The 13452-nt window shown below is 44.4% G+C and overlaps 2 protein-coding genes across 6 annotated transcripts in view; both read left to right on the top strand.

Annotated features, from left to right (window-relative positions):
• LOC135095504 (uncharacterized) overlaps window positions 1–13452 on the top strand; it is a 189083-nt gene that overhangs the window by 18442 nt on the left and 157189 nt on the right. The window lies entirely within an intron of this gene.
• Window positions 1061–12667, top strand: LOC135095506 (uncharacterized). Its single transcript, XM_063996370.1, has 2 exons — window positions 1061–2124; window positions 3298–12667. Exon 2 carries the CDS (start codon window positions 9020–9022, stop codon window positions 10247–10249), a length of 1230 nt encoding a protein of 409 aa, XP_063852440.1. The 5' UTR covers window positions 1061–2124; window positions 3298–9019; the 3' UTR covers window positions 10250–12667.

Raw genomic sequence — 13452 nt, 5'->3', positions numbered from 1 at the left:
GCTACAACAACCTGTAAAAAGAAAAGCTCACTGAGATGCCAGTCCATAAAGGGAAACGCCAAAATGAGTATTCAAAATCGGAGTAGTGCTGAAACCTGCCTCTTGAAAATCAAGCCATAGAAAGGGGATACATACTGAAGCACAAGAAGTTCCAGAATTTACCAGTGAAAGGGATAAAAGATTGAGGTTACTGGTTAACTCTGGCATTAGAGAGATGGACAGAATAGTGGTAAGAGAAAATAAAAAGTTTTATGCAGTGAGGCCATGGGATGACAAGAGGTACCCAGTATCTTTAAACTATCTCACATCCAAATTGTGCATGACTTTCACAGTGAATTTATTTTGTGCAGATTAACTTTCAAGTTATAGAAGATGTTTTGGTCTGCAAATTATATATATATATATATATATATATATATATATATATATATATATATATATATATATATATATATATATATATATATATATATATATATATATATATATATAGGTGAAGCATTTTTCTTTTATTATTGAGAGAGAGAGAGAGAGAGAGAGAGAGAGAGAGAGAGAGAGAGAGAGAGAGAGAGAGAGAGAGAGAGAGAGAGAGAGGTTTTTCTCGGTCCAGTATGATGTATCGTAAACAACAAATGCAGTGTTGTCTTGCTTGCACAGCTTTTGTCAGAATGGCTTAGCCCTTGAGCTGTAATTTTTATACATCCTGAAAGTTTGCCACTCATCACAAATAGTGGAAGGTTTGACCCAAACTTGATATGCTAAACAAAAACAGCTAAACTGGACAGGCAGGTAGATAGATGAGAGCAGTCACTAGCACATATAATGAAAGGTAAATAAACACGAGTAATTACTAGCACATATATTGAAAGATAAATAGATGAGCACATATACTGAAAAGTAAAGAGATGAGAGCAATGACAGCCTTATACTCGTATATACGAGTATATATATATATATATATATATATATATATATATATATATATATATATATATATATATATATATATATATATATATATACTGCGAGATAAAACAACATAAAATGAAGAAAACAAGAACGCATGAGAAAAGAATGAGAGAGAGAGAGAGAGAGAGAGAGAGAGAGAGAGAGAGAGAGAGAGAGAGAGAGAGAGAGAGAGAGAGAGAAAAAAAAAGCCAGGGGCAAGACTTTTAGACACCTCCTGGTCACCTGCATATTCAACCTGAAACTCCTAAGATATTTATCCACGCAATTACTCATGTCCCCACGTTAATTTCCTTACTTCCCTTTACTCATTTAATTTGAGACTCACCTAATATGTAATAGAAGAGTTGTCCTTGACAAAGAAACAATCATTATTCATCCAGCCCTCTTTGTTTGCTCAGAAGAATTTTTAAAACTAAAGTGTTTCATTCAAGTAGAGACCCTGCGAGGAGTGTGTGTGTGTGTGTGTGTGTGTGTGCGCGCCTGTCGCACCCGCCTCCCCCACCCCCGCAGACCTTTTGGCAGCTGTGTGGGAAGGCGGTTGAAGCACTTTCCCATGGCAGTCACTATGCAGCACTTAGAAGGAGCTGACGTACTGAGACGTGCTCTAGCATTTATCGGAGACTAAGAGCTTGGACACACAGGGCGGTTGTAACCGAGCGGTTGCAACCGCTCGGTTACATTTTCAATGATAGCCTATGGAATCGTTCACATGTAACCGCGGCGGTTTGGTAACCGCGGCGGAACCGACGGGGACCTGGCAACCGCGCGGTTGGCCAGCGTGTCGAAATACATACAGACATATTACATCGCACACACAGGGCGGCGCGCCGCTCGGTTTGAAGGCATTGGGCGACGCTATTGGTTGTGCGCCAGCCAATGAGATAACACGATGTGCGTTACTATGGCAACCTTGGGCTTTGCCTGATGAATCACGTTAGGTAATACCACTCAGTCACTGCAGTACTGCTGAGGTAGACGTTATGGAGCGGGATCATTTTGATACGGATTTATTTATCAATGAGATAGAAAAACGCCCATCAATATAGGACATGAAATCTCCCCACTACAAGGACAGGGTGATGAAGAAAAAACACTGGGAAGAGGTCGCTGACATTTTCTGTCCTGACGGAGAAATCAAGGAAAAACAGAATGTAGGTGAGTAACTGAAGAACACTTTATTACGTATATATTACAACTTGCTTGCCTAAATCATTCTATCCTGCCATTCTAGTTTGCCTTCACTTACAAAGTAATCTGCATATCTGTCTCGGGTTGAGGTTGCAGACCCACCTCCTCTTGGGACATTACCTTCACGTAGACCTACGAGTGGTGCACGATAGTGTGTCTTCGTACCTGTAACCTTCTCTAGCTCTTACATAGTTATGTAATATACAACATGCCTTTATTATGTTTTCTGCAAAGTCAATGTTAACATTGAGAGGCCTATGGAGTATGCGCCACTTATTAGCCATGATACCAAAAGTACATTCAATGTACCTACGTGCCCTTGACAATCTATAGTTGAAAATTTTTTTCCTGTATGTCAGATGTCTTCCACTGTAGGGTCTCATAACATTCTCCATAATGCCAAATGCCTCATCTCCAACAATTACATGAGGGTAGCATACTGTCTCAACACTGGAAATAGGTTTTGGCTCTGGTACATCCAAAGTATTTTCCACAAGCTTTTTGTAAAGTAAGGTTTCTGTAAAAATTGCTGAATCACTGCTTTTTCCATATGCACCTATATCCACATATATAAATGAAAAATTGGCATCACATACTGCTAGCAACACAGTTGAAAAGAATAACTTGTAATTATAATACAGAAATCCTGAACCTTTAGGTTGGACTAGCCTAATGTGCTTGCCATCAATAGCACCTATGCAGTTAGGGAATTTCGCATACTTTTCAAATCCCTTTGCCACTTCTTCCCACATTTCCTTCGTCATCTCTGGCATGCACATTGTCTTCATTCTTGCCCATATCGCTTCACATACTTGCCGCAATATGCCTGCGAGGGATGATTTCCCAAGCCGGTACCCATAATGCAAGTCAGCAATCGAGCATCCCGTGGCCAAGTACCTACAGAGAAAAATAACAAAAGAAGAACTTTCCATATAATTCTCTCTCTCTCTCTCTCTCTCTCTCTCTCTCTCTCTCTCTCTCTCTCTCTCTCTCTCTCTCTCTCTCTCTCTCTCCTACACACACACACACACACACACACACACACACACACACACACACACACACACTTATTTTTCCTTCTCTTCCTTTTTATCTTTTATTTTCTGCATTCCATATTATAATGTATTCATATGACTTCAGGCCTGGTCTTGCAGAAAAAGTGGAAAAATTTGAGGGATTCCTTCTCGAAGGAAATGAAAAAACAAAAGAGTCTTCCATCTGGATCAAAGGGAAAAAGCGGCACCTACATATATTTCAGGAGGTTACAATTTTTGGAAAGTTCAGTCGCTAGCAACGAAACTACTAGCAACATTGATGGAGAGGAAGAAGCACAAGATGATATTGACACAACAGAACATCATAGAGCGGAAATCACACCAGCAAAGAAAAAAGTGAAGTTCAATTCAGGCGATTTGCATATTGCTAATATTTTGGAAAGGAGTTTATTGGCAAGGCAGATGGAAACTGAGCAACAGAATGATGAAGATAAACTCTTTTGCTTGTCACTCTATAGCGAACTGAAAAAAGTGCCAGAAAATAACCGCTTGATGACGAAAATTGAACTGTTACATATTGTTCATCGTGCTCAAACACTCAACAATCCACACATCTATATTAATCAGTCATACCCATATCATTACTCAGGAAACCCTCATCATTCACAACCTTACACAGTTTCTGGCTCTCAACCAGGCCACCAGACACACCAGAATATACAACCAAGTACATCAGGATACAACACAAATAACTTACACAGTTTCTGGCTCTCAACCAGGCCACCAGACACACCAGAATATACAACCAAGTACATCAGGATACAACACAAATAACATACTAACACCACTTCCAGCTCCTTCACCAGGAACTGTAAGCCAAGCTTCTGATACACAGTCAGACTATATTGAAATGTTTGACTAATTTGTTCACTGACAGCAATCCTAAATACGTAGCCTATGCGTGCCACGGAGAAAGCTGATGGGCTACTTGTGTTATAAAATAAAGTGAATGGTCATTTTTTCTTGCTGTGTATTTTCATTTAAAAAATTAGTATTTGTATCCAATGTACTGGCAACTGGAAATTTATATGTAACTTTTTTCTTTGTTTTGTATTATGAACAACAACAACAACAACTTATAATAAAGTATTCACCTTAATGTTATGACGAGTTTCTCTTCTGGGCAGATGGAATCCCTCATCATGGTGTTGGTTGAAGATATGTCCTCCTTGATTAGTTCCAGGAAGTCATCAAATGATTTCACCGACATTCTACAGTAATTGAAAAACTTTGGTTCATGCTCTCTCAAGGTAGGGTACAGGGTGGTAAACAAGCCGTACGTAAGTCTATCATGTAGAATCGGATGAATCTAATGTTGTCTTTGCCTCTGCTTGCGCCGTTTCAAGCGGCGATGTAGCAACCAAACGCATGCTACTTCCTCCACATCCATCGTGACACTGCCAAGTAAAAATTCAGGTGAAAAAAATAACAGTGGGTCAACCGCCGCGGTTCCGCTGCGGTACAAAACGCCTTGTGTGGACAATGCCAGCGTGAAACGCTCGGTAGCCGCCGCGGTTGAAACCGCCCTGTGTGTCCAAGCTCTTAAAGCGGGATAGTAATCGGTTGCCTTAGGGGATAAGTGAATCACTACGTTCCGGCCTATCTATATAGAATAGGATTCTCCACCATAGTCTGCCACTAAGTGTAGTTGTCAATTACACACTACACCCAGAGAAGTGAGCAGTCACTGACTTTCCTGTGTGTTTGTGGGCCCTCTTTCATAGTAGTTTCTTGTGTCTTTTGTTAATAACCCTGTCTGTTTTAAATGCTACTGCAGGATGAGGCAGTTCAGCCACAGAGGACCTGAGTAATCAGCCGCATAGTAAACTTTACTCCCTCCCCAGGCCCTGACAAGGCTTTTTTTTTTATGTAGGAAGGACACTGGCCAAGGGCAACAAAAATCCAATTAAAAAAAAAATGCCCACTGAAATGCCAGTCTCATAAAAGGGTCAAAGCAGTAGTCAAAAATTAGATGAATAAGTGTCTTCAAACCTCCCTCTTGAAGGAATCCAAGTCATAGGAAGGTGGGAATACAGAAGCAGGCAGGGAGTTCCAGAGTTTACCAGAGAAAGGGAAGAATGATTGAGAATACTGGTTAACTCTTACGTTAGAGAGATGGACAGAATGGGGGTGAGAGAAAGAAGAAAGTCTTGTGCAGCGAGGCCTTGGGAGAAGGGGAGGCATGCAGTTAGCAAGATCAGAAGAGCAGTTAGCATGAAAATAGCGGTAGAAGACAGCTAGAGATGCAACATTGCGGCAGTGAGAGAGAGGGTGAAGAAAGTCATTTAGAGGAGTTGATGAGACGAAAAACTTTTGATTCCACCCTATCTAGAAGAGCAGTTTGAGTGGAACCCCCTCCAGACATGTGAAGCATACTGCATGCATAGACGGATAAGGCCCTTGTACAGAGTTAGCAGGTGGGGGGGGGGGTGAGAAAAACTGGCGGAGACGTCTCAGAACGCCTAACTTCATAGAAGCTGTTTAAGCTAGAGATGAGATGTGAAGTGTCCAGTTCAGATTATAAGTAAAGGACAAACTGAGGATGTTCAGTGTAGAAGAGGGGGACAGTTGAGTGTCATTGAAGAAGAGGGGATAGTTGTCTGGAAGGTTATGTCGAGTTGATAAATGGAGGAATTGAGTTTTTGAGACATTGAACAATACCAAGTTTGCTCTGCCCCAATCAAAAATTTTAGAAAGATCAGAAGTCAAGCGTTCTGTGGCTTCCCTGCGTGAAATGTTTACCTCCTGAAGGGTTGGACGTCTATGAAAAGACGTGGAAAAGTGTAGGGTGGTATCATCAGCGTAGGAGTGGATAGGACAAGAAGTTTGGTTTAGAAGATCATTAATGAATAATAAGAAGAGACTGTGTGACAGGACAGAACCCTGAGGAGCACCACTGTTAATAGATTTAGGAGAAGAACAGTGACCATCTACCACAGCAGCAATAGAACGGTCAGAAAGGAAACTTGAGATGAAGTTACAGAGAGAAGGATAGAAGCCGTAGGAGGGTAGTTTGGAAATCAAAGCTTTGTGCTAGACTCTATAAAAAGATTTTGATATGTCCAAGACAACAGCAAAAGTATCACCAAAATCTCTAAAAGAGGATGACTAAGACTCAGTAAGGAAAGCCAGAAGATCACCAGTAGAGCGGCCTTGACGGAACCCATACTGGCGATCAGATAGAAGGTTGTGAAGTGATAGATGTTTAAGAATCTTCCTGTTGAGGATAGATTCGAAAACTTTAGATAGGCAGGAAATTAAAGCAATAGGACGGTAGTTTGAGGGATTAGAACGGTCACCCTTTTTAGGAACAGGTTGAATGTAGGCAAACTTCCAGCAAGAAGGAAAGGTAGATGTTGACAGACAGAGCTGAAAGAGTTTGACTAGACAAGGTGGAAGCATGGAGGCACAGTTTCGGAGAACAATAGGAGGGACCCCATCAGGTCCATAAGTCTTCCGAGGGTTTAGGCCAGCAAGGGCATGGAAAACATCATTGCAAAGAATTTTAATAGATGGCATGAAGTAATCAGAGGTTGGAGGAGAGGGAGAAACAAGCCCAGAATCGTCCAAGGTAGAGTTTTTAGCAAAGGTTTGAGCCCAGGAGGTAGTAAACGATGCTACTTGGTTTAAGGCTGTAACACTCAGTTAGGCAATGGGAGGACTGTTACGGTAGGTGGGGCCCAACAAGGTATTATACCTCGATTATTTGCGTGTTATTTTGTGTTAACTCTTTCTCTTAGACATGGTTGTCGATTCTTCTGAAGCTGCGGGTGTTAAATGCTGTTTGGAGTATTTCCCTTGTCTGAGGGTAGGTAAAACAGACTGGCGACCTCACATTATTGTGACCTGGAGTTACGACTGTTAAGAAAAGGATGCAGGAGTCACAAGGGACCATGTACATCTGTATTTTAGCTCTGCACTCAGTCCACGTAGGAGGTGGCTCAGTGAAGCTAGTCCAGTTGCGGCAGCTTGGTGAAGGGGCTTGAATTGTAGTACTAACAGAAATGGGCGACCTTGCCAGGATAGCTGGGAGCCTCATCGCCACGTTAGTAAGAGTATGTGCTCACATTTAGAGTAAACCGTGAGGACAAGGCTAGTAGCAAGGATCACTCACAACTTGAGTCCCCTGCCTCTGCTAGGAGCAACAGTGTACTCGTAGATTTGGCCCATTTCGATGTGAGAACACTTAGTTTCACCCATAGCGTCCACGGACATGTTAGCCTTGCCTGTAGCGTTGGTGATGTCTCCCAGACAGAAGGCATGTCTGAGGAATTGAAATTCAAATTGGAGATGAGGAAAATGGAGCTGGAAGCAGAAGCTGAGGATAGGATAATGAAGACTGAGGAGAATAGAGAAACTAAGAGGCTTGAAGGCAAGAGGGAAACTAAGAGGCTTGAAGCCGAGAGGGAAGCTAAGAGGCTTGAGGTTGAAAAGAAGAAGGAAATAAGATTACTTGAGGCGGAGGAGGCGAAGATGTATGAGAGGGAGGAGGCTGAGAAGAATAGGATATTTAATTTGGAGAAAACTCAAATTGAAGTTAATTCACCTCATGGCTTGAGGAGAGGAGAAGGAGTTACAGAGGATCCTGTAGGAAAGTAGATGGTGAAAAGTTTGAAGTTGATCTCTGAATTTAATGAAAAGGTGATGGAGTGATTTAGGAGATTTCAGAAGAAAGCCTCAGAATGTGAATGGCTTCTGGAGAGATGGGTTGGTCTTGTTGCCAATATGTTGAAGGGCAAGGCACTGGAAGTTTATGACAGAATGTCATTTGAGAACTTGGAGGATTATGAGAAGTTTAAGGCTGACATTCTGAGAGCTTATGAACTCCAGCCAGAGGCATACAGGCTGCTATTCCGCGGAGGGAAGAAGAGGCCCAGTGACTCCTATTTAGAATGTGCTCGCTATCTTGAGGAGATATTTTTGAAGTTGATTGCTAGCAGGTCACCTCCTACCCCTGAGTTAAAGGAACTCATGGTAATGGGGCACTTTATTAATGAAGTCAAGAAGGAGTTAGTACCGTTGCTCCGCGAGAAAAGGTATAAAACCTTGAAGGAGGCAGCTACATGGACAGATTACCTCGTGTTGGCGCAACGGCCTGTGCCACGATGGATTGGTGGTGCGTCTGGTGGGGCTGGTGATGTTTTGTCTGGTGCCATCCATTTTTGTGTCATGGCACTGTTGAGATTGATGGGATTATCTAGCCTGTTACAGTTTTGAGGGACACAGCGGCACAGCAGTCGCTGTGCAGGAATATGACTGGGCAGCGGCAGCCTATGTGGTGGCGAGGAATTAGCGCCGCAGAGAGCTTTGCCACGATGGAGATTAGGCTGTCATGCCCGCTAGTGACCGTGGAGGCGCGGGTGGCACTAGCAGGAGACTTGCCAGTGTCTGGGGTCGATTTCCTTCTAGGAAATGACCTGGCAGGTGGAAGAGTTTGGGTGCTTCTCCCATCCGCTGACACCGTCCCAGATGTGGAGACTGCTGAGAGTGCTGACTCAGTTAGTCCTGTTGTTATTCGTCCTAAGGTGAAGCTAGCATCGCGGCATCGGGTGCCCGCGAAATCTGTGACTCCAGGGGTCGACTGCAATGAGGCAGAGCCACCATAAAAGGAGCGCAGTGTTTGTTTTGAGATCACAGTGTGTCAGAGTGCCCAGAGCCCTATCCTGCTTCCAGGGTTTGGAAGAGCCAGAGTTGGACTCATCTTTGAGTTAGTGTGCTAGGGCTGACTGCAGAAGCGCAGAGCCACCATAGAAAGCACCTGACTTTGTGGAGAGTGTTGCCAAGGGTGAAGTTGGAGTGATGAGTTGATGGGTTGTGTGTTTGATGGCTTGCCTTACCCTGCGGAGTCTCTCAGATGTGGCACTCAGGCGGAGTTGTCACTCTTTTGTAGTAGTTTCTTGTGTCTTTTGTTAATGATGTATTTTATGTGCGTGGATGACACCTTACTCTACGACAACAGCATTGAGGAGGCCTTCTGGCATACCTACGATTTCCTAGCGACGTGCGCATCGAAAGACATCACCCTAAAACCAGAAAAGTTCCAGTTCGCGCAGAGGGAAGTCAACTTTGTGGGTTTCTGTCTCGAGTGGGACGAATACAAGCCTACAGACGAGCGCCTCGCGACGGTTAAGAGCTTCAAGATGCCTGAAAAGCCCTCCATTTCAGACATAAGGTCGTGGTACAGGTTTGTAAATCAGCGTGCGCCATTCCTCGCCACAGCACCGATTATGAATGACTTCAGGGAGCTCCTGAGAAAAACCCATTGGGAAAACTGTGTACTGGGACGAACAACTGAAGAAGTTTCATCAAGCTCAGGACACCAGATGCCAACTCGCCCGGGGAGGCCTTGCATACTACAACAACACACGGCCCACAGCAGCCATCACAGATTGGAGCAAGGAGGGCATCGGATTCGTCATACTGCAGCAGTTCTGTCACTGTTCTTCCGCTGCCGCCCCTTTCTGCTGCAAGTCGGGGTGGCGCTTGGCTTTGTGCGGCAGCCGCCACCTCACCGCCACCGAGGCCGGCTACGCTGCTGTGGAAGGAGAAATGTTGGCTGTAGTGTGGTGTCTCCAAAAAGCCAGGCTGTTCCTGCTAGGGTCTCCAAACCTCACCATCATCACCGACCATCGCCCGCTCACGAAACTTTTAGGGGACAGAGCTCTTTTACAGAGGTAATCAACCCGCGGCTCTTCCGTTTGAAGGAGCGGACCCTGCAGTACCATTTCCAGGTGAAGTACCTGCATGGAAAGAGAAACCCCGTAGCAGACTTCCTATCGCGATATCTAGCGCTCAGAAGTCCCCAGGCGAATACCAACGCTGACCTGGAGGAGGACCTCGACCAGGCATTTGCGGCCGCCGTGATTGCTGCAGTCGGACATGAAGGACACATCCTAGACGAGTCGATCGTGAAACAGTTCGCCGCCAACGACCCCGTGTACCAGCTGTTGCTTGCCAAAGTATCAGCCGGAGACTGGCACCAACACAAGTCACAGGCCTGTTTACGCCCCTTCTTTGGTGTGAGAGAGATAGGCTAGCGGTCAATCAGGACCTCGTAACGTACGCTTTCGATCAGGGATGTGTGCGCTTCATGATTCCCGAGCCTCTCCGCCCCCAGGTAGCGGCAAACCTGCACGCGGGTCACCAAGGGCTGGACTCCATGCTATGGAGAGCGAGGCAGTGTGTGTACTGGCCTGGGTTGGAAGGTGATTTGCAATATTACAGAGCACCATGCACGCCCTGCGAGACACACCCCTTTGCAGCCCTCTGAAACGCTCATTATCACGTAACCTCCAGAATACCCCTTCCAATGCTCAGTGGCAGATATGTTCCAGCACGAGGGACAGATCCAAATGGCTTACGCCGACAGACTCACAGGGTGGCTTGAGCTTGCCCACTTCCCATGCGACGCCACATTACACAGGATCAAAACTCAATTGAGGCGCTACTTCGCTCGGTGGGGCAACTCTCCACCGACGGAGGCACGAACCTAGCAAGTGAGGACATGACCGAGTTCTTAGGTAACTGGGGCGTCACGACGAGCGTCTCGTCAGCACAATACCCACAATGCAACGAGTGAGCAGATGCGGCGGTCAAGACTGCCAAGAGGATCATTTAGGCAAACACCGGCGGTGGAGGAACATTGGACACCGGTAAAACTGCCCTGGCACTTCTTCGGTACCTGAACACTCCGTTAAGGGGGAATAAATAAGTGGCCCGTCCAACTCGCCGCGGGGAGGCAGCTACGCGACGGGGTGCCCACGGCACGCTGGCACCTCAAGGTGGACAGGCACTGGGGTAAAACGCTCCGTGAAAGAGAAATACGAATGGGAGAGGAAGGCAACACGCTGATGGTCAACAGTATACCCAGACGACTCTCGCCTCTCCTCCCTGGCACTTGTGTGCGGGTGCAAAACCAAACTTCGAAGGCGTGGGGATCGGACCGGCCTAGTGGTGGAGGGGTTAGCGCACAGGCAATACGCCGTCAGGTTCGATGGTAGTGGCCGTATCAGTCTCAGGAACCGGAAGCACCGGAGACCCGCCCTCGCCCCCACGCCACCAGTGGCAACGCGCGGAGGCGCGGGCCAGGACAAACCCTCCTCACCCCCACTCCTCACCCTCGCGAAAACCTACAACCCCACAGCCAACACACGATCAGAAAACCTCCTATATAAAAAATAGCAATGTGGTCTGCCCACAGTCTTTTCTCTCTACAGTCTTTCCATTTCTAACTATACACCTTCCTCTGTCTAAACTCTTCTTCATTCACCTTCTTTCTCTAATTAAGGTAAAAATAAAAGTACCCCACAGCCACCATGCCCCAGGAGACAAGCTAAGCCCCCGAGGTGGCTGACCGACTTTGTCTAAACACACACACACACACACACATACATATACACACAGTGCACTCACACGTACATACACAGAGCACACACACACATTCAGTGATCACACGTCTGCAATTTAGTGTTTTATTTTTCAGTTTTTGTTTGTCCTTGAGCAGCTGCCTTTAGTTCCCTTGATATATGTCCATCACCCATTCCACATGTCAGATCAATGTGTTAGTAGGTACACATTTATCTTAAGGGGGAGATGTTGGAGATGTAATATGTACGATACTTTTTCCCAAGTGTGAGCGTCGCCCAAGGCAGGAGTGACCGCGGGACGCTGTTGAGTTGCTGCGCTATCAAATAAAGGAATGGATATGTGTTGCCGTTCCTCCTTCACCTACCACCCCAAGCATCTTATACTCTTGTATTTGTTTTATTTCCTAAATTGTATATACAATTATTTAACATTACAACAATATTTTATAGGCTACAGTAGTAATATAAAATTTAAGAATTTGGATGGCGGCGCAAATTCTCTTTAAGGTCCCATCACACCAGAGGCAGTCCTTACTACGCCCAGCAGGTTCTCAACACGTTCAGAAAATTTTGAGGACGTAGTGGAGACGTGGTGGAAATGCGAAATCTCTCCACTGCTACGTATCTACCAAGCCTTTACTGCGTACCTCCTTTGACACTACGATATCACTAGATCAAATCTGGTTTAACTACGCGCATAACGCGGGTGATCACGCTCCCGCCACGTTCACTAGGTTCCCCATGCTCACTGGGTTCCCGCCACGCTCACTGGGTTCTTACCACGCGCCCAACCGGTGCGCAGTACGCTCACGTGACGCTAGTAGGATGCGCTGCTTCCTGTCGCTTCAGGTTTTGTTACGATCGTTACCAGGTTCTGGATTACCGTAACCACTAAAACAACGACTGTAAAACCGGATTGAGGTGTTGGTAGTGCCTATTACCAAGGTGGTAAGGTTCTTGCTTGGGAACGTTACCAAGGTCTGTGCTTTGCCTTGGCTGGGATTAAATGAGCCAAGCGTCTGGCAGTGAAAATAGAGCTGTGTCCGCACTTGGTCACTTGAAACTAGCTTTTGTCAATCCTTACCACACACACACACACACACACACACATTTATATATATATATATATATATATATATATATATATATATATATATATATATATATATATATATATATATATATATATATATATATAAGCTGCAGCCGACAGGTTACCATATCACATTATTTTTTTGTCAATGCTTTCCTGCCCGTCCCCTTTTGCTTACTGTTTGTGTGTGTGTGATAAAAAAAAAAAATCTTTATACTTTTTTTTGCCTGATGATCCCTTCTGTGAGGGTGAAACGTTGTAATGAATAAAGGAGGAAGTTTGGTGTATCCCTGCTTAACTCATATATATATATATATATATATATATATATATATATATATATATATATATATATATATATATATATATATATATATATATATATATATATATATAATGTATGTGTGCGTACCTAATTGCATTTACCGGGCCTGAGCTGCAGTAAACTCCTGGGCTACTCCTGGGCTATATAATCACCTCCCCACCAGGTGAAGGCTTTTGTTTTCCTATGATTGGTTCATCGCTCTCAAAAACTAAACCTTGAGGCTCCACCCATCTGACCTTCCTCACTTGGTCCATGCACTGTCCCATCCCGTCATCATATATATATATATATATATATATATATATATATATATATATATATATATATATATATATATATATATATATATATATATATATATATATATATATATATATAATAGTGTGTGTGTGTGTGTGTGTGTGTGTGTGTGTGTGTGTGTGTGTGTGTGTGTGTGTGTGTGTGTGTGTGTATATA

This window comes from Scylla paramamosain, chromosome 49 (assembly GCF_035594125.1).
Source record: "Scylla paramamosain isolate STU-SP2022 chromosome 49, ASM3559412v1, whole genome shotgun sequence".
Classification (NCBI taxonomy): Eukaryota; Metazoa; Arthropoda; class Malacostraca; order Decapoda; family Portunidae; genus Scylla; species Scylla paramamosain.
This window is presented reverse-complemented; position numbering and strand designations above follow the sequence as displayed.

Coding starts and splice junctions, on each gene's coding strand:
- LOC135095506 (XM_063996370.1), top strand. CDS start 9,020: ATGGGTTGTGTGTTTGATGGCTTGCCTTACCCTGCGGAGTCTCTCAGA.